The sequence below is a fragment of the Anopheles arabiensis genome, chromosome 3, assembly GCF_016920715.1.
Source record: "Anopheles arabiensis isolate DONGOLA chromosome 3, AaraD3, whole genome shotgun sequence".
Classification (NCBI taxonomy): domain Eukaryota; kingdom Metazoa; phylum Arthropoda; class Insecta; order Diptera; family Culicidae; genus Anopheles; species Anopheles arabiensis.
In genome coordinates this window covers 62,260,068-62,287,216 of record NC_053518.1, presented here as the reverse complement: position 1 = coordinate 62,287,216, position 27,149 = coordinate 62,260,068, and the positions used below count along the sequence as shown (strand labels likewise).

General features: G+C 47.0%; 3 protein-coding genes across 3 annotated transcripts; all 3 read right to left on the bottom strand.

Annotated features, from left to right (window-relative positions):
* Window positions 1-1,212: 1,212 nt before the first annotated feature.
* On the bottom strand, window positions 1,213-1,755 carry LOC120901119 (casein kinase I-like). The gene has a single exon (XM_040308827.1). It carries the CDS (start codon window positions 1,753-1,755, stop codon window positions 1,213-1,215), a length of 543 nt encoding a protein of 180 aa, XP_040164761.1.
* A 16,469-nt stretch (window positions 1,756-18,224) lies between these two features.
* Window positions 18,225-19,150, bottom strand: LOC120901118 (casein kinase I-like). Its single transcript, XM_040308826.1, has 2 exons — window positions 18,639-19,150; window positions 18,225-18,528 (listed from the first exon to the last, which is right to left on the bottom strand). The coding sequence occupies exons 1-2, from the start codon at window positions 19,148-19,150 to the stop codon at window positions 18,225-18,227; spliced, it is 816 nt and encodes a 271-aa protein (XP_040164760.1).
* A 4,877-nt stretch (window positions 19,151-24,027) lies between these two features.
* On the bottom strand, window positions 24,028-24,954 carry LOC120901117 (casein kinase I-like). The gene has a single exon (XM_040308824.1). It carries the CDS (start codon window positions 24,952-24,954, stop codon window positions 24,028-24,030), a length of 927 nt encoding a protein of 308 aa, XP_040164758.1.
* Between the last annotated feature and the right edge of the window lie 2,195 nt (window positions 24,955-27,149).

Sequence of the window (27,149 nt, the reverse complement as noted above, 5' to 3'; positions counted from 1 at the left end):
GTGTGTAAAACGGTGAAAATTTCACACAAAATCACGTTTTTGACTGGAAGAGTCGTGCTGAGTGGTTCCTAGGAGGACACGTTTGTGAGACAAAAGTTGCACAACTTGTACCGACGCGTCTGTCGCTGCCTGATATAGCTTTGTATTAGCATCCGTTCGAAAGCAATTTGACGGTTTTCCTTCCTGCAGTATGGAACAGGGAGGGCGGGAGGAGGGCAATACCCCACCGTCGGATAGTACTTGGCGAGAGCTTTCCTTCGATGCCCCGCACGCACGCCCTTATATAAGCTCGCGTTCGAAAGCTATGCTCATGTAAAGGTGGCCTATCAAAATTTGTGTTCGTGGATCGGCGTCGGCAGTGGAAAACATCCCCACAATGTACGTTTGAAGTTGATGCTATCCGGCGAGAAAGAGTTGAAAAATGCAATCATTGCAAACTCGAAAATTAACTCGTTTTATATAGGCATTTGTACATTTCAATTTATTCCAATGCTACACGTGTATTTTTACATGGCCTCAATCTTACACTAAAATACAATAAATACATATTTATTTCCCTTCAACCCCATAGCATCAAATGTACGTGTAGCTCCGTTGAGCAAACGCTTGGTGTCCCACTGACCGTCCTCTTTGGTTAGGCCGCTGGTGAGTCTGACAACACCAGAGGCCAACATCCAGTGGCGCCACGAGGAGGCAGAGGATCGGATTTGGCCACCGTCCCAGCATCGGGCTGTTCCTTCACGGCGCCTTATACTGGGGTGACTTACACGTCACTTTACGAAAGCTGGAACGAAGAGAGAGAGAGAGAAGAAAAGAAATTAGGTGCTGGTTTAGCAGCCAAACCGGTTCCAATCGAAATGCAAATCGTGCTGCATGGAATGTTGGCGCAGCAGATTCCGGAACATCCGCTTCAGCTCGGTATAGTCCGGCGCGTCGCAGAATTCCATCTGCAACGCGTACTCGGTCAACCGCTGAAACTCAGCCGGCAGTCCTCTACACAGCTCGCTAGGCGTAATGCGCAACTTCAGAAGCAGTGCCTCGTCCGGATCAAATCGCTCCTCGGTACCATACCACGGTAGGCCTCCGCGGAGCAAAACACCAGCATGTAGGCGAGTGACAAAATGTCATCTCGCCTGCTCGGTGTATACTCCAGATGAGCGAACACTGGTGCAAACTCGATCGTTCCGGCGAACGGGAAAAACGCATCCTGCGCTATGTGTTCCCCGTGCGTGGGTGCCGATACGGCTCGGCAAGACCGAAGTCGATCAAGTGCAGCGTCTTGCGGGTCGTTCCGCGACCCAGCAGGACATTGTCCGGCTTCAGGTCGCGGTGAACGTACCCCAGCTCGTGGAATGTTTCCAGCCTGTCGAGCAGTTGCAGCGCTAGCTGCGAAACCGTCTTCAGACCGAAGCGTCCTCCGCACAAGTTCAGTAAGTCCTGCAGTGATGGCCCCAGGCGCTCCAAAACCAGCACGTCGCGTTTGCGATACGTACCGGCGTCGATGAGTCTGGGCCATCCACGAGCCTTCGGCAGCCGCGCATAGATCCGGCGCTCCGTGGCGAGCAGGAGCCGGTCCACCTCTTTGCTGGCCATTTTCATCACCACCGGCTGCTTGGAGCGGGCATGGCTGCCCACCAACACCGTGCCGCAGCCACCAGCATCGAATTCGCCTTCAATCCGATAGGTGGAGAGATTCACCACCATCAAGGACTCCGGCGAACTAGAATTGGGCGCACGTCCTTCTCTAATCGACATGTTCGATTCTCTTTGGCCACCTGCGAAATGTAACTGGAAGCAACAGCAGAATCAATTTTTCGCAAAAACACTCGAAAAAACCGTTAAAAGTGAGAGCGAACGAAAACACGTCACCTTGCGTTTACTCGTAGTGAGGATATAACCTGATGCATAAGTGTGGTCTACATATATAGCCTTTGGTTGGGTGATGTTCACATGTGTACTACGATCGAAACAGCAACTTGACAGATTACGCATTTTCGGCTGGTAACCATCTAGTTACCTGTGGTGTGTGGGTTTTGAAAACGCATCCAAGTGTTGTTACATTTCCAGGTCCGATTTTGGTTCATTTCGTCGTACCGGTGTCCTGGCCTGGCGTAGCCTGTGCGAGTTCTGTGCAGATCCTGTGTCGCGTCCTGTGTGCTTCTTTTATTGGGTTTTTCTTTTTTACGGCTTTTTTTGTACGGGTAAAAGTGATAAGGTTTTCTGGGACAGTGGCGCTCAGCATCGTTCCCTTCATCCTGTAACAACCGGTAGGCATTTGTTTACATCGTTTAAATAATGTTTTGTTGTAATTTCAGTCCGTGGAGATGAAAAGCCAGACCAACAGCCAGCAGCTGTATCACACCCGCCACCGTGCGTCTCCATGAGAATGCGTCAAAGTGGTGGACGCTTTTATCTCCGAAACAGGATCAACATCAAAGCATCAACCGGCGGCAGAATTTAAAAAGAACTTACATATTACCCAGGCTGGATGGACGCAAGCCTTTAAAGTATGAATGCAAAAGTATTGAAAACCTCGCCCGGATTGGAACTTTAGAGAACTAAAAAAAACATGAAATTGGTTTGTGAACATTAACATTTAATCGCGTAGCGAAAACGTTTACTTTTTTTTTTGCAGGAGAGTCTTCCAAACACGCGGATGTGTGCCTTTGATGGAAACGGTTTATTGCGCGGATTCTAAATACACCTCGTAAAATGGTACCCGTTTTTTCGGTCGCGATGTCGAGATGCCGCCGAGATATGAAGCGTGCGAATTTGCGAATTGCGATGGCGAGAAATCACCCGATCGCGCACGAATCGCACAGCTCATTCGCCTCCTCGAACACGAACCAATGTCCCAATGTCCAGCGTCATCTATCGGCGAGATTTAGTACTACTCAGAACCGCTGCATCTTTTACTGTCAACCGAAGCTCTACGCAAGGTGGATGCAATCCGAGATCAGGTGAGGACAGATAGAGACGAAGACTAAGAAATCATTAATTTATTTGCTATTTTGTCACCTTTATTCCGCATCATCTACGAGACACATGGACACACGAGGACAATTGCAGTAAGTATTGCCTGATTTTGTATCTCTGATGTTTGTTCAATAAAATGAATAAATACAAAAATGCACTTGCCTATAAGCAAGAAAGAAAGTGTTCTGTTTGCTATACTTTTTGAAACCAACGGTGTGTAGCGGGTTTAAAATGACACCAAAGTCCCCCCAACTATGGCGACCCACCCAAGGTGGATTTAAAAATATCAGGTGGTGGACTCTGGAGTGCATTTTGACAATTCGTCACTTGACGTAAGGTCCCCAGGATTCAAACTTTGTTTACATTAATTAAATTTGTTCATATAATTTATCTACCCCATTTTTTCGAAAAAAAAAATTCTTTAAAAATATATGTTGGACTTGGTGAGTATTTCTTATTTAACATTGAAACATACATTAAAGTGTGTTATTTTGTGTTATTCTGTGAATTTATTCTAGAATTCTTTGTGTTTTCGACATTTTTGATGATAAAAATTAAGAAATCATTATTTTTTCAATTTTACATTAATTCCTCATTATCTACGAGCCGCATGGCCGCAATTTACTTGACATTAGAACTCATGCATGATTTTAAATTTCGTGCATAAACAAATCATCAAATCTTTTGTATATATTTATTACGTTTTTCGATAAAATCAATCGACACACTAAAATGCACCTAATAACAAATCGAAATCTGTTATATTTGCTAAGCTTTGTGTGCGGAAACCAATGGTCAACGGTTCTAAAATGACGTAAAGTCCCTCAACTATGGCGACCCCCAAAGGCCCCCTAATCCACCACCTGATATTTTGAATCCACCTTGGCTACAACGGGACAAGTTCAACAACAACTGTCATCGTTTTTCCCGATTCACTTTACACTTTCCGTGATCACATGCGCTTTCCGTGCTCAGATGCGCTTTCCGTGCGCGGCCGTGTAGCGGTGGAGTAATTGCGCGATGGGTGTTGTGGATCGTACGTACTGCTGCTGCCGCTGGAATTGTCGTAAGGATGGCTGCTACCGGTGGCATTCGGCCGTCATAGCAGCTGCTCATAGACACCGCTGTGCTGCTGCAGGATGCCCTAGTCCTGGTACGTCGACGCTGCCTTTCCCGCTGCTTGTGTGTTTGGTGGTGCATACTATCTCACCACCCGGTATCGTCACTCGCCTGATGGTGTTTCCCTTTTGTGTCCCGTAAACAGCCCATCCCAACATCGTCCTCACCGCAATCGGTCACCCAGATTGAGGCTCCAGCGGTGGAAGTAGTAGGAGCACATTCTCCAAGCCGATTGGGATTTTCCAAGCCTGGTTCTCGGTGTACCATCCTCCTGATGTTCCGCTGGCCGATCCTGTACGTAATCATTCGAACTTGTCAGTGTGGGATAATGAATATTTTGTTGTGGCAAACTTAGCTGTTGAAACCGTCGCCGTGAACGACCGCTCTCCCCGCGTGCAGCAATCTCCAGGCTCCAGGTCAAACGTGAAGCTGAAACGTCGCCTTGCGTTTCACGTTGGCCGTCCACTGCAACTCAAGTGGGGGCCCGGCTGGCCCTTCAATCTGATACTCGCTGCTAGGGTAACTTCAGCGTCAATGATGATCCTTCATCCAGAAATTGCGTGCGTGTCTCGCACTCGCTTGTTCAACGCTTGCACAACCCGGGCCACAGGACACAGGAGAATCTCGATCGACAAGGCTTTGTTACGTGGTTTGCGGCACAGCTTCATCTGCGTTACAATCTCAATACGTTCCATGGGAGACATGCGCTTCGCATCATTCTCTTAGCGTATGATCCGTGTTCGATCCAACGAAGGTAGGGAGTTTCAATTTGCGATGGCGAGAAACCCGATCGCGCACGAATCGCGCAACTCATTCGCCTCCTCGAACACGAACCATCTGAATTTAGCATCATCTATCGGCTCTGTTTTGCATTTCCCAATCAACTCTGGGGCTGTTTTGGACCCATAACCTTTCTCCATTTCGTGATTGTTCTGCAGTTTGTGGCAACCGTTCTTCCTTCCGTCAGCACCGTGAATGCCTGTTTGGCACCTTCAATGAAGGCTTCTGTAATCCAATCGGTGTGTGATGATATGTGAGAAAGAAAGCTGCCCGCTTTTGCAGAACAGTGATGGAATAGGACTGGACTATAAAGGCCCCGATAGAATGCCTCAGAGCAGTACGGTAAAGAGGAGCCAGAGACTTTCGAAGACACTATTTCTATTCGATAAAATATTTTTGGAACAACCCAAGCTTTAAGGTTGTTTGGTGTGAAATATTTTACATTTCCCTGATATTTCGTTTTAGTTGTCCATTTTTGTAGGCCATTGATTCCGGACTGAAGTTCTTTCCTCTACATTCGGTTGCAGATGTGGACATCGCTACTAAACCGGGGTAAGAATGCTTCAGACAAATGGCGAGTAGCAGCAAATGAATTATCTCGATTATCTAAGCGTCGACGGAGAAACGTTCTCTTCCGCTACACGCATTCTAATCTCGATGTAAATTGAAGTGTTCGATGGCTTTTCCATCACGAATCACATGTGAAACCGAATCACAAAAATTCGGTTCATTTTCCGGAGGCCGTTTTCAAATGACAGCCCGTGGCGCGTTCTGCAGAAGGACTTTGACTCCGATTTTGAGTAACGAGTGTTGATCGTACCTACGCAAATGGTCGTACCAAATTTGGTCTACTAGCCGCGCCCTATCCAACGAGGGATAACAATGGATCCGGGAAGGGGGATAGAACATTCACACACCTGTGTGTAAAACGGTGAAAATTTCACACAAAATCACGTTTTTGACTGGAAGAGTCGTGCTGAGTGGTTCCTAGGAGGACACGTTTGTGAGACAAAAGTTGCACAACTTGTACCGACGCGTCTGTCGCTGCCTGATATAGCTTTGTATTAGCTTCCGTTCGAAAGCAATTTGACGGTTTTCCTTCCTGCAGTATGGAACAGGGAGGGCGGGAGGAGGGGCAATACCCCACCGTCGGATAGTACTTGGCGAGAGCTTTCCTTCGATGCCCCGCACGCACGCCCTTATATAAGCTCGCGTTCGAAAGCTATGCTCATGTAAAGGTGGCCTATCAAAATTTGTGTTCGTGGATCGGCGTCGGCAGTGGAAAACATCCCCACAATGTACGTTTGAAGTTGATGCTATCCGGCGAGAAAGAGTGGAAAATTGCAATCATTGCAAACTCGAAAATTAACTCGTTTTATATAGGCATTTGTACATTTCAATTTATTCCAATGCTACACGTGTATTTTTACATGGCCTCAATCTTACACTAAAGTACAATAAATACATATTTATTTCCCTTCAACCCCATAGCATCAAATGTACGTGTAGCTCCGTTGAGCAAACGCTTGGTGTCCCACTGACCGTCCTCTTTGGTTAGGCCGCTGGTGAGTCTGACAACACCAGAGGCCAACATCCAGTGGCGCCACGAGGAGGCAGAGGATCGGATTTGGCCACCGTCCCAGCATCGGGCTGTTCCTTCACGGCGCCTTATACTGGGGTGACTTACACGTCACTTTACGAAAGCTGGAACGAAGAGAGAGAGAGAGAAGAAAAGAAATTAGGTGCTGGTTTAGCAGCCAAACCGGTTCAATCGAAATGCAAATCGTGCTGCATGGAATGTTGGCGCAGCAGATTCCGGAACATCCGCTTCAGCTCGGTATAGTCCGGCGCGTCGCAGAATTCCATCTGCAACGCGTACTCGGTCAACCGCTGAAACTCAGCCGGCAGTCCTCTACACAGCTCGCTAGGCGTAATGCGCAACTTCAGAAGCAGTGCCTCGTCCGGATCAAATCGCTCCTCGGTACCATACCACGGTAGGCCACCGCGGAGCAAAAACACCAGCATGTAGGCGAGTGACAAAATGTCATCTCGCCTGCTCGGTGTATACTCCAGATGAGCGAACACTGGTGCAAACTCGATCGTTCCGGCGAACGGGAAAAACGCATCCTGCGCTATGTGTTCCCCGTGCGTGGGTGCCGATACGGCTCGGCAAGACCGAAGTCGATCAAGTGCAGCGTCTTGCGGGTCGTTCCGCGACCCAGCAGGACATTGTCCGGCTTCAGGTCGCGGTGAACGTACCCCAGCTCGTGGAATGTTTCCAGCCTGTCGAGCAGTTGCAGCGCTAGCTGCGAAACCGTCTTCAGACCGAAGCGTCCTCCGCACAAGTTCAGTAAGTCCTGCAGTGATGGCCCCAGGCGCTCCAAAACCAGCACGTCGCGTTTGCGATACGTACCGGCGTCGATGAGTCTGGGCCATCCACGAGCCTTCGGCAGCCGCGCATAGATCCGGCGCTCCGTGGCGAGCAGAAGCCGGTCCACCTCTTTGCTGGCCATTTTCATCACCACCGGCTGCTTGGAGCGGGCATGGCTGCCCACCAACACCGTGCCGCAGCCACCAGCATCGAATTCGCCTTCAATCCGATAGGTGGAGAGATTCACCACCATCAAGGACTCCGGCGAACTAGAATTGGGCGCACGTCCTTCTCTAATCGACATGTTCGATTCTCTTTGGCCACCTGCGAAATGTAACTGGAAGCAACAGCAGAATCAATTTTTCGCAAAAACACTCGAAAAAACCGTTAAAAGTGAGAGCGAACGAAAACACGTCACCTTGCGTTTACTCGTAGTGAGGATATAACCTGATGCATAAGTGTGGTCTACATATATAGCCTTTGGTTGGGTGATGTTCACATGTGTACTACGATCGAAACAGCAACTTGACAGATTACGCATTTTTTCGGCTGTTAACCATCTAGTTACCTGTGGTGTGTGGGTTTTGAAAACGCATCCAAGTGTTGTTACATTTCCAGGTCCGATTTTGGTTCATTTCGTCGTACCGGTGTCCTGGCCTGGCGTGGCCTGTGCGAGTTCTGTGCAGATCCTGTGTCGCGTCCTGTGTGCTTCTTTTATTGGGGTTTTTCTTTTTTACGGCTTTTTTGTACGGGTAAAAGTGATAAGGTTTTCTGGGACAGTGGCGCTCAGCATCGTTCCCTTCATCCTGTAACAACCGGTAGGCATTTGTTTACATCGTTTAAATAATGTTTTGTTGTAATTTCAGTCCGTGGAGATGAAAAGCCAGACCAACAGCCAGCAGCTGTATCACACCCGCCACCGTGCGTCTCCATGAGAATGCGTCAAAGTGGTGGACGCTTTTATCTCCGAAACAGGATCAACATCAAAGCATCAACCGGCGGCAGAATTTAAAAAGAACTTACATATTACCCAGGCTGGATGGACGCAAGCCTTTAAAGTATGAATGCAAAAGTATTGAAAACCTCGCCCGGATTGGAACTTTAGAGAACTAAAAAAAAACATGAAATTGGTTTGTGAACATTAACATTTAATCGCGTAGCGAAAACGTTTACTTTTTTTTTTTGCAGGAGAGTCTTCCAAACACGCGGATGTGTGCCTTTGATGGAAACGGTTTATTGCGCGGATTCTAATTACACCTCGTAAAATGGTACCCGTTTTTCGGTCGCGATGTCGAGATGCCGCCGAGATATGAAGCGTGCGAATTTGCGAATTGCGATGGCGAGAAATCACCCGATCGCGCACGAATCGCACAGCTCATTCGCCTCCTCAACACGAACCAATGTCCCAATGTCCAGCGTCATCTATCGGCGAGATTTAGTACTACTCAGAACCGCTGCATCTTTTACTGTCAACCGAAGCTCTACGCAAGGTGGATGCAATCCGAGATCAGGTGAGGACAGATAGAGACGAAGACTAAGAAATCATTAATTTATTTGCTATTTTCACCTTTATTCCGCATCATCTACGAGACACACATGGACACACGAGGACAATTGCAGTAAGTATTGCCTGATTTTGTATCTCTGATGTTTGTTCAATAAAATGAATAAATACAAAAATGCACTTGCCTATAAGCAAGAAAGAAAGTGTTCTGTTTGCTATACTTTTTGAAACCAACGGTGTGTAGCGGGTTTAAAATGACACCAAAGTCCCCCAACTATGGCGACCCACCCAAGGTGAATTTAAAAATATCAGGTGGTGGACTCTAGTGCATTTTGACAATTCGTCACTTGACGTAAGGTCCCCAGGATTCAAACTTTGTTTACATTAATTAAATTTGTTCATATAATTTATCTACCCCATTTTTCGAATAAATATTCTTTAAAAATATATGTTGGACTTGGTGAGTATTTCTTATTTAACATTGAAACATACATTAAAGTGTGTTATTTTGTGTTATTCTGTGAATTTATTCTAGAATTCTTTGTGTTTTCGACATTTTTGATGATAAAAATTAAGAAATCATTATTTTTTTCAATTTTACATTAATTCCTCATTATCTACGAGCCGCATGGCCGCAATTTACTTGACATTAGAACTCATGCATGATTTTAAATTTCGTGCATAAACAAATCATCAAATCTTTTGTATATATTTATTACGTTTTTCGATAAAATCAATCGACACACTAAAATGCACATAATAACAAATCGAAATCTGTTATATTTGCTAAGCTTTGTGTGCGGAAACCAATGGTCAACGGTTCTAAAATGACGTAAAGTCCCTCAACTATGGCGACCCCCAAAGGCCCCCCTAATCCACCACCTGATATTTTTGAATCCACCTTGGCTACAACGGGACAAGTTCAACAACAACTGTCATCGTTTTTCCCGATTCACTTTACACTTTCCGTGATCACATGCGCTTTCCGTGCTCAGATGCGCTTTCCGTGCGCGGCCGTGTAGCGGTGGAGTAATTGCGCGATGGGTGTTGTGGATCGTACGTACTGCTGCTGCCGCTGGAATTGTCGTAAGGATGGCTGCTACCGGTGGCATTCGGCCGTCATAGCAGCTGCTCATAGACACCGCTGTGCTGCTGCAGGATGCCCTGGTCCTGGTACGTCGACGCTGCCTTTCCCGCTGCTTGTGTGTTTGGTGGTGCATACTATCTCACCACCCGGTATCGTCACTCGCCTGATGGTGTTTCCCTTTTGTGTCCCGTAAACAGCCCATCCCAACATCGTCCTCACCGCAATCGGTCACCCAGATTGAGGCTCCAGCGGTGGAAGTAGTAGGAGCACATTCTCCAAGCCGATTGGGATTTTCCAAGCCTGGTTCTCGGTGTACCATCCTCCTGATGTTCCGCTGGCCGATCCTGTACGTAATCATTCGAACTTGTCAGTGTGGGATAATGAATATTTTGTTGTGGCAAACTTAGCTGTTGAAACCGTCGCCGTGAACGACCGCTCTCCCCCGCGTGCAGCAATCTCCAGGCTCCAGGTCAAACGTGAAGCTGAAACGTCGCCTTGCGTTTCACGTTGGCCGTCCACTGCAACTCAAGTGGGGGCCCGGCTGGCCCTTCAATCTGATACTCGCTGCTAGGGTAACTTCAGCGTCAATGATGATCCTTCATCCAGAAATTGCGTGCGTGTCTCGCACTCGCTTGTTCAACGCTTGCACAACCCGGGCCACAGGACACAGGAGAATCTCGATCGACAAGGCTTTGTTACGTGGTTTGCGGCACAGCTTCATCTGCGTTACAATCTCAATACGTTCCATGGGAGACATGCGCTTCGCATCATTCTCTTAGCGTATGATCCGTGTTCGATCCAACGAAGGTAGGGAGTTTCAATTTGCGATGGCGAGAAACCCGATCGCGCACGAATCGCGCAGCTCATTCGCCTCCTCGAACACGAACCATCTGAATTTAGCATCATCTATCGGTCCTGTTTTGCATTTCCCAATCAACTCTGGGGCTGTTTTGGACCCACAACCTTTCTCCATTTCGTGATTGTTCTGCAGTTTGTGGCAACCGTTCTTCCTTCCGTCAGTTCCGTGAATGCCTGTTTGGCACTTTCAATGAAGGCTTCTGTAATCCAATCTGTGTGTGATGATATGTGAGAAAGAAAGCTGCCCGCTTTTGCAGAACAGTGATGGAGTAGGACTGGACTATAAAGGCCCCGATAGAATGCCTCAGAGCAGTACGGTAAAGAGGAGCCAGAGACTTTCGAAGACACTATTTCTATTCGATAAAATATTTTTGGAACAACCCAAGCTTTAAGGTTGTTTGGTGTGAAATATTTTACATTTCCCTGATATTTCGTTTTAGTTGTCCATTTTTGTAGGCCATTGATTCCGGACTGAAGTTCTTTCCTCTACATTCGGTTGCAGATGTGGACATCGCTACTAAACCGGGGTAAGAATGCTTCAGACAAATGGCGAGTAGCAGCAAATGAATTATCTCGATTATCTAAGCGTCGACGGAGAAACGTTCTCTTCCGCTACACGCATTCAAATCTCGATGTAAATTGAAGTGTTCGATGGCTTTTTCCATCACGAATCACATGTGAAACCGAATCACAAAAATTCGGTTCATTTTCCGGAGGCCGTTTTCAAATGACAGCCCGTGGCGCGTTCTGCAGAAGGACTTTGACTCCGATTTTGAGTAACGAGTGTTGATCGTACCTACGCAAATGGTCGTACCAAATTTGGTCTACTAGCCGCGCCCTATCCAACGAGGGATAACAATGGATCCGGGAAGGGGGAAAAAACATTCCCACACCTGTGTGTAAAACGGTGAAAATTTCACACAAAATCACGTTTTTGACTGGAAGAGTCGAGCTGAGTGGTTCCTAGGAGGACACGCTTGTGAGACAAAAGTTGCACAACTTGTACCGACGCGTCTGTCGCTGCCTGATATAGCTTTGTATTAGCATCCGTTCGAAAGCAATTTGACCTTTTTCCTTCCTGCAGTATGGAACAGGGAGGGCGGGAGGAGGGCAATACCCCACCGTCGGATAGTACTTGGCGAGAGCTTTCCTTCGATGCCCCGCACGCACGCCCTTATATAAGCTCGCGTTCGAAAGCTATGCTCATGTAAAGGTGGCCTATCAAAATTTGTGTTCGTGGATCGGCGTCGGCAGTGGAAAACATCCCCACAATGTACGTTTGAAGTTGATGCTATCCGGCGAGAAAGAGTTGAAAATAGCAATCATTGCAAACTCGAAAATTAACTCGTTTTATATAGGCATTTGTACATTTCAATTTATTCCAATGCTACACGTGTATTTTTACATGGCCTCAATCTTACACTAAAGTACAATAAATACATATTTATTTCCCTTCAACCCCCATAGCATCAAATGTACGTGTAGCTCCGTTGAGCAAACGCTTGGTGTCCCACTGACCGTCCTCTTTGGTTAGGCCGCTGGTGAGTCTGACAACACCAGAGGCCAACATCCAGTGGCGCCACGAGGAGGCAGAGGATCGGATTTGGCCACCGTCCCAGCATCGGGCTGTTCCTTCACGGCGCCTTATACTGGGGTGACTTACACGTCACTTTACGAAAGCTGGAACGAAGAGAGAGAGAGAGAAAGAGAAAGAAGAAAAGAAATTAGGTGCTGGTTTAGCAGCCAAACCGGTTCCAATCGAAATGCAAATCGTGCTGCATGGAATGTTGGCGCAGCAGATTCCGGAACATCCGCTTCAGCTCGGTATAGTCCGGCGCGTCGCAGAATTCCATCTGCAACGCGTACTCGGTCAACCGCTGAAACTCAGCCGGCAGTCCTCTACACAGCTCGCTAGGCGTAATGCGCAACTTCAGAAGCAGTGCCTCGTCCGGATCAAATCGCTCCTCGGTACCATACCACGGTAGGCCACCGCGGAGCAAAAACACCAGCATGTAGGCGAGTGACAAAATGTCATCTCGCCTGCTCGGTGTATACTCCAGATGAGCGAACACTGGTGCAAACTCGATCGTTCCGGCGAACGGGAAAAACGCATCCTGCGCTATGTGTTCCCCGTGCGTGGGTGCCGATACGGCTCGGCAAGACCGAAGTCGATCAAGTGCAGCGTCTTGCGGGTCGTTCCGCGACCCAGCAGGACATTGTCCGGCTTCAGGTCGCGGTGAACGTACCCCAGCTCGTGGAATGTTTCCAGCCTGTCGAGCAGTTGCAGCGCTAGCTGCGAAACCGTCTTCAGACCGAAGCGTCCTCCGCACAAGTTCAGTAAGTCCTGCAGTGATGGCCCCAGGCGCTCCAAAACCAGCACGTCGCGTTTGCGATACGTACCGGCGTCGATGAGTCTGGGCCATCCACGAGCCTTCGGCAGCCGCGCATAGATCCGGCGCTCCGTGGCGAGCAGAAGCCGGTCCACCTCTTTGCTGGCCATTTTCATCACCACCGGCTGCTTGGAGCGGGCATGGCTGCCCACCAACACCGTGCCGCAGCCACCAGCATCGAATTCGCCTTCAATCCGATAGGTGGAGAGATTCACCACCATCAAGGACTCCGGCGAACTAGAATTGGGCGCACGTCCTTCTCTAATCGACATGTTCGATTCTCTTTGGCCACCTGCGAAATGTAACTAGAAGCAACAGCAGAATCAATTTTTCGCAAAAACACTCGAAAAAACCGTTAAAAGTGAGAGCGAACGAAAACACGTCACCTTGCGTTTACTCGTAGTGAGGATATAACCTGATGCATAAGTGTGGTCTACATATATAGCCTTTGGTTGGGTGATGTTCACATGTGTACTACGATCGAAACAGCAACTTGACAGATTACGCATTTTTTCGGCTGTTAACCATCTAGTTACCTGTGGTGTGTGGGTTTTGAAAACGCATCCAAGTGTTGTTACATTTCCAGGTCCGATTTTGGTTCATTTCGTCGTACCGGTGTCCTGGCCTGGAGTGGCCTGTGCGAGTTCTGTGCAGATCCTGTGTCGCGTCCTGTGTGCTTCTTTTATTGGGGTTTTTCTTTTTACGGCTTTTTGTACGGGTAAAAGTGATAAGGTTTTCTGGGACAGTGGCGCTCAGCATCGTTCCCTTCATCCTGTAACAACCGGTAGGCATTTGTTTACATCGTTTAAATAATGTTTTGTTGTAATTTCAGTCCGTGGAGATGAAAAGCCAGACCAACAGCCAGCAGCTGTATCACACCCGCCACCGTGCGTCTCCATGAGAATGCGTCAAAGTGGTGGACGCTTTTATCTCCGAAACAGGATCAACATCAAAGCATCAACCGGCGGCAGAATTTAAAAAAGAACTTACATATTACCCAGGCTGGATGGACGCAAGCCTTTAAAGTATGAATGCAAAAGTATTGAAAACCTCGCCCGGATTGGAACATAGAGAACTAAAAAAAACATGAAATTGGTTTGTGAACATTAACATTTAATCGCGTAGCGAAAACGTTTACTTTTTTTTTGCAGGGAGAGTCTTCCAAACACGCGGATGTGTGCCTTTGATGGAAACGGTTTATTGCGCCGATTCTAATTACACCTCGTAAAATGGTACCCGTTTTTCGGTCGCGATGTCGAGATGCCGCCGAGATATGAAGCGTGCGAATTTGCGAATTGCGATGGCGAGAAATCACCCGATCGCGCACGAATCGCACAGCTCATTCGCCTCCTCAACACGAACCAATGTCCCAATGTCCAGCGTCATCTATCGGCGAGATTTAGTACTACTCAGAACCGCTGCATCTTTTACTGTCAACCGAAGCTCTACGCAAGGTGGATGCAATCCGAGATCAGGTGAGGACAGATAGAGACGAAGACTAAGAAATCATTAATTTATTTGCTATTTTCACCTTTATTCCGCATCATCTACGAGACACACATGGACACACGAGGACAATTGCAGTAAGTATTGCCTGATTTTGTATCTCTGATGTTTGTTCAATAAAATGAATAAATACAAAAATGCACTTGCCTATAAGCAAGAAAGAAAGTGTTCTGTTTGCTATACTTTTTGAAACCAACGGTGTGTAGCGGGTTTAAAATGACACCAAAGTCCCCCCCAACTATGGCGACCCACCCAAGGTGAATTTAAAACTATCAGGTGGTGGACTCTAGTGCATTTTGACAATTCGTCACTTGACGTAAGGTCCCCAGGATTCAAACTTTGTTTACATTAATTAAATTTGTTCATATAATTTATCTACCCCATTTTTTCGAAAAAAAAAATTCTTTAAAAATATATGTTGGACTTGGTGAGTATTTCTTATTTAACATTGAAACATACATTAAAGTGTGTTATTTTGTGTTATTCTGTGAATTTATTCTAGAATTCTTTGTGTTTTCGACATTTTTGATGATAAAAATTAAGAAATCATTATTTTTTTCAATTTTTACATTAATTCCTCATTATCTACGAGCCGCATGGCCGCAATTTACTTGACATTAGAACTCATGCATGATTTTAAATTTCGTGCATAAACAAATCATCAAATCTTTTGTATATATTTATTACGTTTTTCGATAAAATCAATCGACACACTAAAATGCACATAATAACAAATCGAAATCTGTTATATTTGCTAAGCTTTGTGTGCGGAAACCAATGGTCAACGGTTCTAAAATGACGTAAAGTCCCTCAACTATGGCGACCCCCCAAAGGCCCCCCTAATCCACCACCTGATATTTTTAATCCTTGGCTACAACGGGACAAGTTCAACAACAACTGTCATCGTTTTTTCCCGATTCACTTTACACTTTCCGTGATCACATGCGCTTTCCGTGCTCAGATGCGCTTTCCGTGCGCGGCCGTGTAGCGGTGGAGTAATTGCGCGATGGGTGTTGTGGATCGTACGTACTGCTGCTGCCGCTGGAATTGTCGTAAGGATGGCTGCTACCGGTGGCATTCGGCCGTCATAGCAGCTGCTCATAGACACCGCTGTGCTGCTGCAGGATGCCCTGGTCCTGGTACGTCGACGCTGCCTTTCCCGCTGCTTGTGTGTTTGGTGGTGCATACTATCTCACCACCCGGTATCGTCACTCGCCTGATGGTGTTTCCCTTTTGTGTCCCGTAAACAGCCCATCCCAACATCGTCCTCACCGCAATCGGTCACCCAGATTGAGGCTCCAGCGGTGGAAGTAGTAGGAGCACATTCTCCAAGCCGATTGGGATTTTCCAAGCCTGGTTCTCGGTGTACCATCCTCCTGATGTTCCGCTGGCCGATCCTGTACGTAATCATTCGAACTTGTCAGTGTGGGATAATGAATATTTTGTTGTGGCAAACTTAGCTGTTGAAACCGTCGCCGTGAACGACCGCTCTCCCCGCGTGCAGCAATCTCCAGGCTCCAGGTCAAACGTGAAGCTGAAACGTCGCCTTGCGTTTCACGTTGGCCGTCCACTGCAACTCAAGTGGGGGCCCGGCTGGCCCTTCAATCTGATACTCGCTGCTAGGGTAACTTCAGCGTCAATGATGATCCTTCATCCAGAAATTGCGTGCGTGTCTCGCACTCGCTTGTTCAACGCTTGCACAACCCGGGCCACAGGACACAGGAGAATCTCGATCGACAAGGCTTTGTTACGTGGTTTGCGGCACAGCTTCATCTGCGTTACAATCTCAATACGTTCCATGGGAGACATGCGCTTCGCATCATTCTCTTAGCGTATGATCCGTGTTCGATCCAACGAAGGTAGGGAGTTTCAATTTGCGATGGCGAGAAACCCGATCGCGCACGAATCGCGCAGCTCATTCGCCTCCTCGAACACGAACCATCTGAATTTAGCATCATCTATCGGTCTGTTTTGCATTTCCCAATCAACTCTGGGGCTGTTTTGGACCCACAACCTTTCTCCATTTCGTGATTGTTCTGCAGTTTGTGGCAACCGTTCTTCCTTCCGTCAGTTCCGTGAATGCCTGTTTGGCACTTTCAATGAAGGCTTCTGTAATCCAATCTGTGTGTGATGATATGTGAGAAAGAAAGCTGCCCGCTTTTGCAGAACAGTGATGGAGTAGGACTGGACTATAAAGGCCCCGATAGAATGCCTCAGAGCAGTACGGTAAAGAGGAGCCAGAGACTTTCGAAGACACTATTTCTATTCGATAAAATATTTTTGGAACAACCCAAGCTTTAAGGTTGTTTGGTGTGAAATATTTTACATTTCCCTGATATTTCGTTTTAGTTGTCCATTTTTGTAGGCCATTGATTCCGGACTGAAGTTCTTTCCTCTACATTCGGTTGCAGATGTGGACATCGCTACTAAACCGGGGTAAGAATGCTTCAGACAAATGGCGAGTAGCAGCAAATGAATTATCTCGATTATCTAAGCGTCGACGGAGAAACGTTCTCTTCCGCTACACGCATTCAAATCTCGATGTAAATTGAAGTGTTCGATGGCTTTTTCCATCACGAATCACATGTGAAACCGAATCACAAAAATTCGGTTCATTTTCCGGAGGCCGTTTTCAAATGACAGCCCGTGGCGCGTTCTGCAGAAGGACTTTGACTCCGATTTTGAGTAACGAGTGTTGATCGTACCTACGCAAATGGTCGTACCAAATTTGGTCTACTAGCCGCGCCCTATCCAACGAGGGATAACAATGGATCCGGGAAGGGGAAAAACATTCCCACACCTGTGTGTAAAACGGTGAAAATTTCACACAAAATCACGTTTTTGACTGGAAGAGTCGAGCTGAGTGGTTCCTAGGAGGACACGCTTGTGAGACAAAAGTTGCACAACTTGTACCGACGCGTCTGTCGCTGCCTGATATAGCTTTGTATTAGCATCCGTTCGAAAGCAATTTGACCTTTTCCTTCCTGCAGTATGGAACAGGGAGGGCGGGAGGAGGGCAATACCCCACCGTCGGATAGTACTTGGCGAGAGCTTTCCTTCGATGCCCCGCACGCACGCCCTTATATAAGCTCGCGTTCGAAAGCTATGCTCATGTAAAGGTGGCCTATCAAAATTTGTGTTCGTGGATCGGCGTCGGCAGTGGAAAACATCCCCACAATGTACGTTTGAAGTTGATGCTATCCGGCGAGAAAGAGTTGAAAATTGCAATCATTGCAAACTCGAAAATTAACTCGTTTTATATAGGCATTTGTACATTTCAATTTATTCCAATGCTACACGTGTATTTTTACATGGCCTCAATCTTACACTAAAGTACAATAAATACATATTTATTTCCCTTCAACCCCATAGCATCAAATGTACGTGTAGCTCCGTTGAGCAAACGCTTGGTGTCCCACTGACCGTCCTCTTTGGTTAGGCCGCTGGTGAGTCTGTCAACACCAGAGGCCAACATCCAGTGGCGCCACGAGGAGGCAGAGGATCGGATTTGGCCACCGTCCCAGCATCGGGCTGTTCCTTCACGGCGCCTTATACTGGGGTGACTTACACGTCACTTTACGAAAGCTGGAACGAAGAGAGAGAGAAAGAGAAGAAAAGAAATTAGGTGCTGGTTTAGCAGCCAAACCGGTTCCAATCGAAATGCAAATCGTGCTGCATGGAATGTTGGCGCAGCAGATTCCGGAACATCCGCTTCAGCTCGGTATAGTCCGGCGCGTCGCAGAATTCCATCTGCAACGCGTACTCGGTCAACCGCTGAAACTCAGCCGGCAGTCCTCTACACAGCTCGCTAGGCGTAATGCGCAACTTCAGAAGCAGTGCCTCGTCCGGATCAAATCGCTCCTCGGTACCATACCACGGTAGGCCACCGCGGAGCAAAAACACCAGCATGTAGGCGAGTGACAAAATGTCATCTCGCCTGCTCGGTGTATACTCCAGATGAGCGAACACTGGTGCAAACTCGATCGTTCCGGCGCACGGGAAAAACGCATCCTGCGCTATGTGTTCCCCGTGCGTGGGTGCCGATACGGCTCGGCAAGACCGAAGTCGATCAAGTGCAGCGTCTTGCGGGTCGTTCCGCGACCCAGCAGGACATTGTCCGGCTTCAGGTCGCGGTGAACGTACCCCAGCTCGTGGAATGTTTCCAGCCTGTCGAGCAGTTGCAGCGCTAGCTGCGAAACCGTCTTCAGACCGAAGCGTCCTCCGCACAAGTTCAGTAAGTCCTGCAGTGATGGCCCCAGGCGCTCCAAAACCAGCACGTCGCGTTTGCGATACGTACCGGCGTCGATGAGTCTGGGCCATCCACGAGCCTTCGGCAGCCGCGCATAGATCCGGCGCTCCGTGGCGAGCAGAAGCCGGTCCACCTCTTTGCTGGCCATTTTCATCACCACCGGCTGCTTGGAGCGGGCATGGCTGCCCACCAACACCGTGCCGCAGCCACCAGCATCGAATTCGCCTTCAATCCGATAGGTGGAGAGATTCACCACCATCAAGGACTCCGGCGAACTAGAATTGGGCGCACGTCCTTCTCTAATCGACATGTTCGATTCTCTTTGGCCACCTGCGAAATGTAACTAGAAGCAACAGCAGAATCAATTTTTCGCAAAACACTCGAAAAAACCGTTAAAAGTGAGAGCGAACGAAAACACGTCACCTTGCGTTTACTCGTAGTGAGGATATAACCTGATGCATAAGTGTGGTCTACATATATAGCCTTTGGTTGGGTGATGTTCACATGTGTACTACGATCGAAACAGCAACTTGACAGATTACGCATTTTTTCGGCTGTTAACCATCTAGTTACCTGTGGTGTGTGGGTTTTGAAAACGCATCCAAGTGTTGTTACATTTCCAGGTCCGATTTTGGTTCATTTCGTCGTACCGGTGTCCTGGCCTGGCGTGGCCTGTGCGAGTTCTGTGCAGATCCTGTGTCGCGTCCTGTGTGCTTCTTTTATTGGGTTTTTCTTTTTTACGGCTTTTTTTGTACGGGTAAAAGTGATAAGGTTTTCTGGGACAGTGGCGCTCAGCATCGTTCCCTTCATCCTGTAACAACCGGTAGGCATTTGTTTACATCGTTTAAATAATGTTTTGTTGTAATTTCAGTCCGTGGAGATGAAAAGCCAGACCAACAGCCAGCAGCTGTATCACACCCGCCACCGTGCGTCTCCATGAGAATGCGTCAAAGTGGTGGACGCTTTTATCTCCGAAACAGGATCAACATCAAAGCATCAACCGGCGGCAGAATTTAAAAAGAACTTACATATTACCCAGGCTGGATGGACGCAAGCCTTTAAAGTATGAATGCAAAAGTATTGAAAACCTCGCCCGGATTGGAACTTTAGAGAACTAAAAAAACATGAAATTGGTTTGTGAACATTAACATTTAATCGCGTAGCGAAAACGTTTACTTTTTTTTTTTGCAGGAGAGTCTTCCAAACACGCGGATGTGTGCCTTTGATGGAAACGGTTTATTGCGCGGATTCTAATTACACCTCGTAAAATGGTACCCGTTTTTCGGTCGCGATGTCGAGATGCCGCCGAGATATGAAGCGTGCGAATTTGCGAATTGCGATGGCGAGAAATCACCCGATCGCGCACGAATCGCGCAGCTCATTCGCCTCCTCGAACACGAACCAATGTCCCAATGTCCAGCGTCATCTATCGGCGAGATTTAGTACTACTCAGAACCGCTGCATCTTTTACTGTCAACCGAAGCTCTACGCAAGGTGGATGCAATCCGAGATCAGGTGAGGACAGATAGAGACGAAGACTAAGAAATCATTAATTTATTTGCTATTTTCACCTTTATTCCGCATCATCTACGAGACACACATGGACACACGAGGACAATTGCAGTAAGTATTGCCTGATTTTGTATCTCTGATGTTTGTTCAATAAAATGAATAAATACAAAAATGCACTTGCCTATAAGCAAGAAAGAAAGTGTTCTGTTTGCTATACTTTTTGAAACCAACGGTGTGTAGCGGGTTTAAAATGACACCAAAGTCCCCCAACTATGGCGACCCACCCAAGGTGGATTTAAAAATATCAGGTGGTGGACTCTAGTGCATTTTGACAATTCGTCACTTGACGTAAGGTCCCCAGGATTCAAACTTTGTTTACATTAATTAAATTTGTTCATATAATTTATCTACCCCATTTTTCGAATAAATATTCTTTAAAAATATATGTTGGACTTGGTGAGTATTTCTTATTTAACATTGAAACATACATTAAAGTGTGTTATTTTGTGTTATTCTGTGAATTTATTCTAGAATTCTTTGTGTTTTGACATTTTTGATGATAAAAATTAAGAAATCATTATTTTTTTCAATTTTTACATTAATTCCTCATTATCTACGAGCCGCATGGCCGCAATTTACTTGACATTAGAACTCATGCATGATTTTAAATTTCGTGCATAAACAAATCATCAAATCTTTTGTATATATTTATTACGTTTTTTCGATAAAATCAATCGACACACTAAAATGCACATAATAACAAATCGAAATCTGTTATATTTGCTAAGCTTTGTGTGCGGAAACCAATGGTCAACGGTTCTAAAATGACGTAAAGTCCCTCAACTATGGCGACCCCCAAAGGCCCCCCTAATCCACCACCTGATATTTTTGAATCCACCTTGGCTACAACGGGACAAGTTCAACAACAACTGTCATCGTTTTTTCCCGATTCACTTTACACTTTCCGTGATCACATGCGCTTTCCGTGCTCAGATGCGCTTTCCGTGCGCGGCCGTGTAGCGGTGGAGTGTTTGCGCGATGGGTGTTGTGGATCGTACGTACTGCTGCTGCCGCTGGAATTGTCGTAAGGATGGCTGCTACCGGTGGCATTCGGCCGTCATAGCAGCTGCTCATAGACACCGCTGTGCTGCTGCAGGATGCCCTGGTCCTGGTACGTCGACGCTGCCTTTCCCGCTGCTTGTGTGTTTGGTGGTGCATACTATCTCACCACCCGGTATCGTCACTCGCCTGATGGTGTTTCCCTTTTGTGTCCCGTAAACAGCCCATCCCAACATCGTCCTCACCGCAATCGGTCACCCAGATTGAGGCTCCAGCGGTGGAAGTAGTAGGAGCACATTCTCCAAGCCGATTGGGATTTTCCAAGCCTGGTTCTCGGTGTACCATCCTCCTGATGTTCCGCTGGCCGATCCTGTACGTAATCATTCGAACTTGTCAGTGTGGGATAATGAATATTTTGTTGTGGCAAACTTAGCTGTTGAAACCGTCGCCGTGAACGACCGCTCTCCCCCGCGTGCAGCAATCTCCAGGCTCCAGGTCAAACGTGAAGCTGAAACGTCGCCTTGCGTTTCACGTTGGCCGTCCACTGCAACTCAAGTGGGGGCCCGGCTGGCCCTTCAATCTGATACTCGCTGCTAGGGTAACTTCAGCGTCAATGATGATCCTTCATCCAGAAATTGCGTGCGTGTCTCGCACTCGCTTGTTCAACGCTTGCACAACCCGGGCCACAGGACACAGGAGAATCTCGATCGACAAGGCTTTGTTACGTGGTTTGCGGCACAGCTTCATCTGCGTTACAATCTCAATACGTTCCATGGGAGACATGCGCTTCGCATCATTCTCTTAGCGTATGATCCGTGTTCGATCCAACGAAGGTAGGGAGTTTCAATTTGCGATGGCGAGAAACCCGATCGCGCACGAATCGCGCAGCTCATTCGCCTCCTCGAACACGAACCATCTGAATTTAGCATCATCTATCGGTCCTGTTTTGCATTTCCCAATCAACTCTGGGGCTGTTTTGGACCCACAACCTTTCTCCATTTCGTGATTGTTCTGCAGTTTGTGGCAACCGTTCTTCCTTCCGTCAGTTCCGTGAATGCCTGTTTGGCACTTTCAATGAAGGCTTCTGTAATCCAATCTGTGTGTGATGATATGTGAGAAAGAAAGCTGCCCGCTTTTGCAGAACAGTGATGGAGTAGGACTGGACTATAAAGGCCCCGATAGAATGCCTCAGAGCAGTACGGTAAAGAGGAGCCAGAGACTTTCGAAGACACTATTTCTATTCGATAAAATATTTTTGGAACAACCCAAGCTTTAAGGTTGTTTGGTGTGAAATATTTTACATTTCCCTGATATTTCGTTTTAGTTGTCCATTTTGTAGGCCATTGATTCCGGACTGAAGTTCTTTCCTCTACATTCGGTTGCAGATGTGGACATCGCTACTAAACCGGGGTAAGAATGCTTCAGACAAATGGCGAGTAGCAGCAAATGAATTATCTCGATTATCTAAGCGTCGACGGAGAAACGTTCTCTTCCGCTACACGCATTCAAATCTCGATGTAAATTGAAGTGTTCGATGGCTTTTTCCATCACGAATCACATGTGAAACCGAATCACAAAAATTCGGTTCATTTTCCGGAGGCCGTTTTCAAATGACAGCCCGTGGCGCGTTCTGCAGAAGGACTTTGACTCCGATTTTGAGTAACGAGTGTTGATCGTACCTACGCAAATGGTCGTACCAAATTTGGTCTACTAGCCGCGCCCTATCCAACGAGGGATAACAATGGATCCGGGAAGGGGGAAAAAACATTCCCACACCTGTGTGTAAAACGGTGAAAATTTCACACAAAATCACGTTTTTGACTGGAAGAGTCGAGCTGAGTGGTTCCTAGGAGGACACGCTTGTGAGACAAAAGTTGCACAACTTGTACCGACGCGTCTGTCGCTGCCTGATATAGCTTTGTATTAGCATCCGTTCGAAAGCAATTTGACCTTTTTCCTTCCTGCAGTATGGAACAGGGAGGGCGGGAGGAGGGGCAATACCCCACCGTCGGATAGTACTTGGCGAGAGCTTTCCTTCGATGCCCCGCACGCACGCCCTTATATAAGCTCGCGTTCGAAAGCTATGCTCATGTAAAGGTGGCCTATCAAAATTTGTGTTCGTGGATCGGCGTCGGCAGTGGAAAACATCCCCACAATGTACGTTTGAAGTTGATGCTATCCGGCGAGAAAGAGTTGAAAATTGCAATCATTGCAAACTCGAAAATTAACTCGTTTTATATAGGCATTTGTACATTTCAATTTATTCCAATGCTACACGTGTATTTTTACATGGCCTCAATCTTACACTAAAGTACAATAAATACATATTTATTTCCCTTCAACCCCCATAGCATCAAATGTACGTGTAGCTCCGTTGAGCAAACGCTTGGTGTCCCACTGACCGTCCTCTTTGGTTAGGCCGCTGGTGAGTCTGACAACACCAGAGGCCAACATCCAGTGGCGCCACGAGGAGGCAGAGGATCGGATTTGGCCACCGTCCCAGCATCGGGCTGTTCCTTCACGGCGCCTTATACTGGGGTGACTTACACGTCACTTTACGAAAGCTGGAACGAAGAGAGAGAGAGAGAGAAAGAAGAAAAGAAATTAGGTGCTGGTTTAGCAGCCAAACCGGTTCCAATCGAAATGCAAATCGTGCTGCATGGAATGTTGGCGCAGCAGATTCCGGAACATCCGCTTCAGCTCGGTATAGTCCGGCGCGTCGCAGAATTCCATCTGCAACGCGTACTCGGTCAACCGCTGAAACTCAGCCGGCAGTCCTCTACACAGCTCGCTAGGCGTAATGCGCAACTTCAGAAGCAGTGCCTCGTCCGGATCAAATCGCTCCTCGGTACCATACCACGGTAGGCCACCGCGGAGCAAAAACACCAGCATGTAGGCGAGTGACAAAATGTCATCTCGCCTGCTCGGTGTATACTCCAGATGAGCGAACACTGGTGCAAACTCGATCGTTCCGGCGAACGGGAAAAACGCATCCTGCGCTATGTGTTCCCCCGTGCGTGGGTGCCGATACGGCTCGGCAAGACCGAAGTCGATCAAGTGCAGCGTCTTGCGGGTCGTTCCGCGACCCAGCAGGACATTGTCCGGCTTCAGGTCGCGGTGAACGTACCCCAGCTCGTGGAATGTTTCCAGCCTGTCGAGCAGTTGCAGCGCTAGCTGCGAAACCGTCTTCAGACCGAAGCGTCCTCCGCACAAGTTCAGTAAGTCCTGCAGTGATGGCCCCAGGCGCTCCAAAACCAGCACGTCGCGTTTGCGATACGTACCGGCGTCGATGAGTCTGGGCCATCCACGGGCCTTCGGCAGCCGCGCATAGATCCGGCGCTCCGTGGCGAGCAGGAGCCGGTCCACCTCTTTGCTGGCCATTTTCATCACCACCGGCTGCTTGGAGCGGGCATGGCTGCCCACCAACACCGTGCCGCAGCCACCAGCATCGAATTCGCCTTCAATCCGATAGGTGGAGAGATTCACCACCATCAAGGACTCCGGCGAACTAGAATTGGGCGCACGTCCTTCTCTAATCGACATGTTCGATTCTCTTTGGCCACCTGCGAAATGTAACTAGAAGCAACAGCAGAATCAATTTTTCGCAAAAACACTCGAAAAAACCGTTAAAAGTGAGAGCGAACGAAAACACGTCACCTTGCGTTTACTCGTAGTGAGGATATAACCTGATGCATAAGTGTGGTCTACATATATAGCCTTTGGTTGGGTGATGTTCACATGTGTACTACGATCGAAACAGCAACTTGACAGATTACGCATTTTTTCGGCTGTTAACCATCTAGTTACCTGTGGTGTGTGGGTTTTGAAAACGCATCCAAGTGTTGTTACATTTCCAGGTCCGATTTTGGTTCATTTCGTCGTACCGGTGTCCTGGCCTGGCGTGGCCTGTGCGAGTTCTGTGCAGATCCTGTGTCGCGTCCTGTGTGCTTCTTTTATTGGGTTTTTCTTTTTTACGGCTTTTTTTGTACGGGTAAAAGTGATAAGGTTTTCTGGGACAGTGGCGCTCAGCATCGTTCCCTTCATCCTGTAACAACCGGTAGGCATTTGTTTACATCGTTTAAATAATGTTTTGTTGTAATTTCAGTCCGTGGAGATGAAAAGCCAGACCAACAGCCAGCAGCTGTATCACACCCGCCACCGTGCGTCTCCATGAGAATGCGTCAAAGTGGTGGACGCTTTTATCTCCGAAACAGGATCAACATCAAAGCATCAACCGGCGGCAGAATTTAAAAAGAACTTACATATTACCCAGGCTGGATGGACGCAAGCCTTTAAAGTATGAATGCAAAAGTATTGAAAACCTCGCCCGGATTGGAACTTTAGAGAACTAAAAAAAACATGAAATTGGTTTGTGAACATTAACATTTAATCGCGTAGCGAAAACGTTTACTTTTTTTTTTGCAGGAGAGTCTTCCAAACACGCGGATGTGTGCCTTTGATGGAAACGGTTTATTGCGCCGATTCTAATTACACCTCGTAAAATGGTACCCGTTTTTCGGTCGCGATGTCGAGATGCCGCCGAGATATGAAGCGTGCGAATTTGCGAATTGCGATGGCGAGAAATCACCCGATCGCGCACGAATCGCGCAGCTCATTCGCCTCCTCGAACACGAACCAATGTCCCAATGTCCAGCGTCATCTATCGGCGAGATTTAGTACTACTCAGAACCGCTGCATCTTTTACTGTCAACCGAAGCTCTACGCAAGGTGGATGCAATCCGAGATCAGGTGAGGACAGATAGAGACGAAGACTAAGAAATCATTAATTTATTTGCTATTTTCACCTTTATTCCGCATCATCTACGAGACACACATGGACACACGAGGACAATTGCAGTAAGTATTGCCTGATTTTGTATCTCTGATGTTTGTTCAATAAAATGAATAAATACAAAATTGCCTATAAGCAAGAAAGAAAATTTTTTCTGTTTGCTATACTTTTTGAAACCAACGGTGTGTAGCGGGTTTAAAATGACACCAAAGTCCCCCCAACTATGGCGACCCACCCAAGGTGGATTTTAAAAATATCAGGTGGTGGACTCTAGTGCATTTTGACAATTCGTCACTTGACGTAAGGTCCCCAGGATTCAAACTTTGTTTACATTAATTAAATTTGTTCATATAATTTATCTACCCCATTTTTCGAATAAATATTCTTTAAAAATATATGTTGGACTTGGTGAGTATTTCTTATTTAACATTGAAACATACATTAAAGTGTGTTATTTTGTGTTATTCTGTGAATTTATTCTAGAATTCTTTGTGTTTTCGACATTTTTGATGATAAAAATTAAGAAATCATTATTTTTTTCAATTTTTACATTAATTCCTCATTATCTACGAGCCGCATGGGCCGCAATTTACTTGACATTAGAACTCATGCATGATTTTAAATTTCGTGCATAAACAAATCATCAAATCTTTTGTATATATTTATTACGTTTTTCGATAAAATCAATAGACACACACTAAAATGCACATAATAACAAATCGAAATCTGTTATATTTGCTAAGCTTTGTGTGCGGAAACCAATGGTCAACGGTTCTAAAATGACGTAAAGTCCCTCAACTATGGCGACCCCCCAAAGGCCCCCCTAATCCACCACCTGATATTTTTAATCCTTGGCTACAACGGGACAAGTTCAACAACAACTGTCATCGTTTTTTCCCGATTCACTTTACACTTTCCGTGATCACATGCGCTTTCCGTGCTCAGA

Bases quoted from the DNA above. Each gene is read 5' to 3' on its own strand.
- LOC120901119 (XM_040308827.1), bottom strand. From the start codon at position 1,755: ATGTCGATTAGAGAAGGACGTGCGCCCAATTCTAGTTCGCCGGAGTCC.
- LOC120901118 (XM_040308826.1), bottom strand. From the start codon at position 19,150: ATGTCGATTAGAGAAGGACGTGCGCCCAATTCTAGTTCGCCGGAGTCC. The intron at 18,529-18,638 runs GTATCGGCACCC...TACACCGAGCAG, and splicing joins GACTTCGGTCTTGCCGAGCC to GCGAGATGACATTTTGTCAC.
- LOC120901117 (XM_040308824.1), bottom strand. From the start codon at position 24,954: ATGTCGATTAGAGAAGGACGTGCGCCCAATTCTAGTTCGCCGGAGTCC.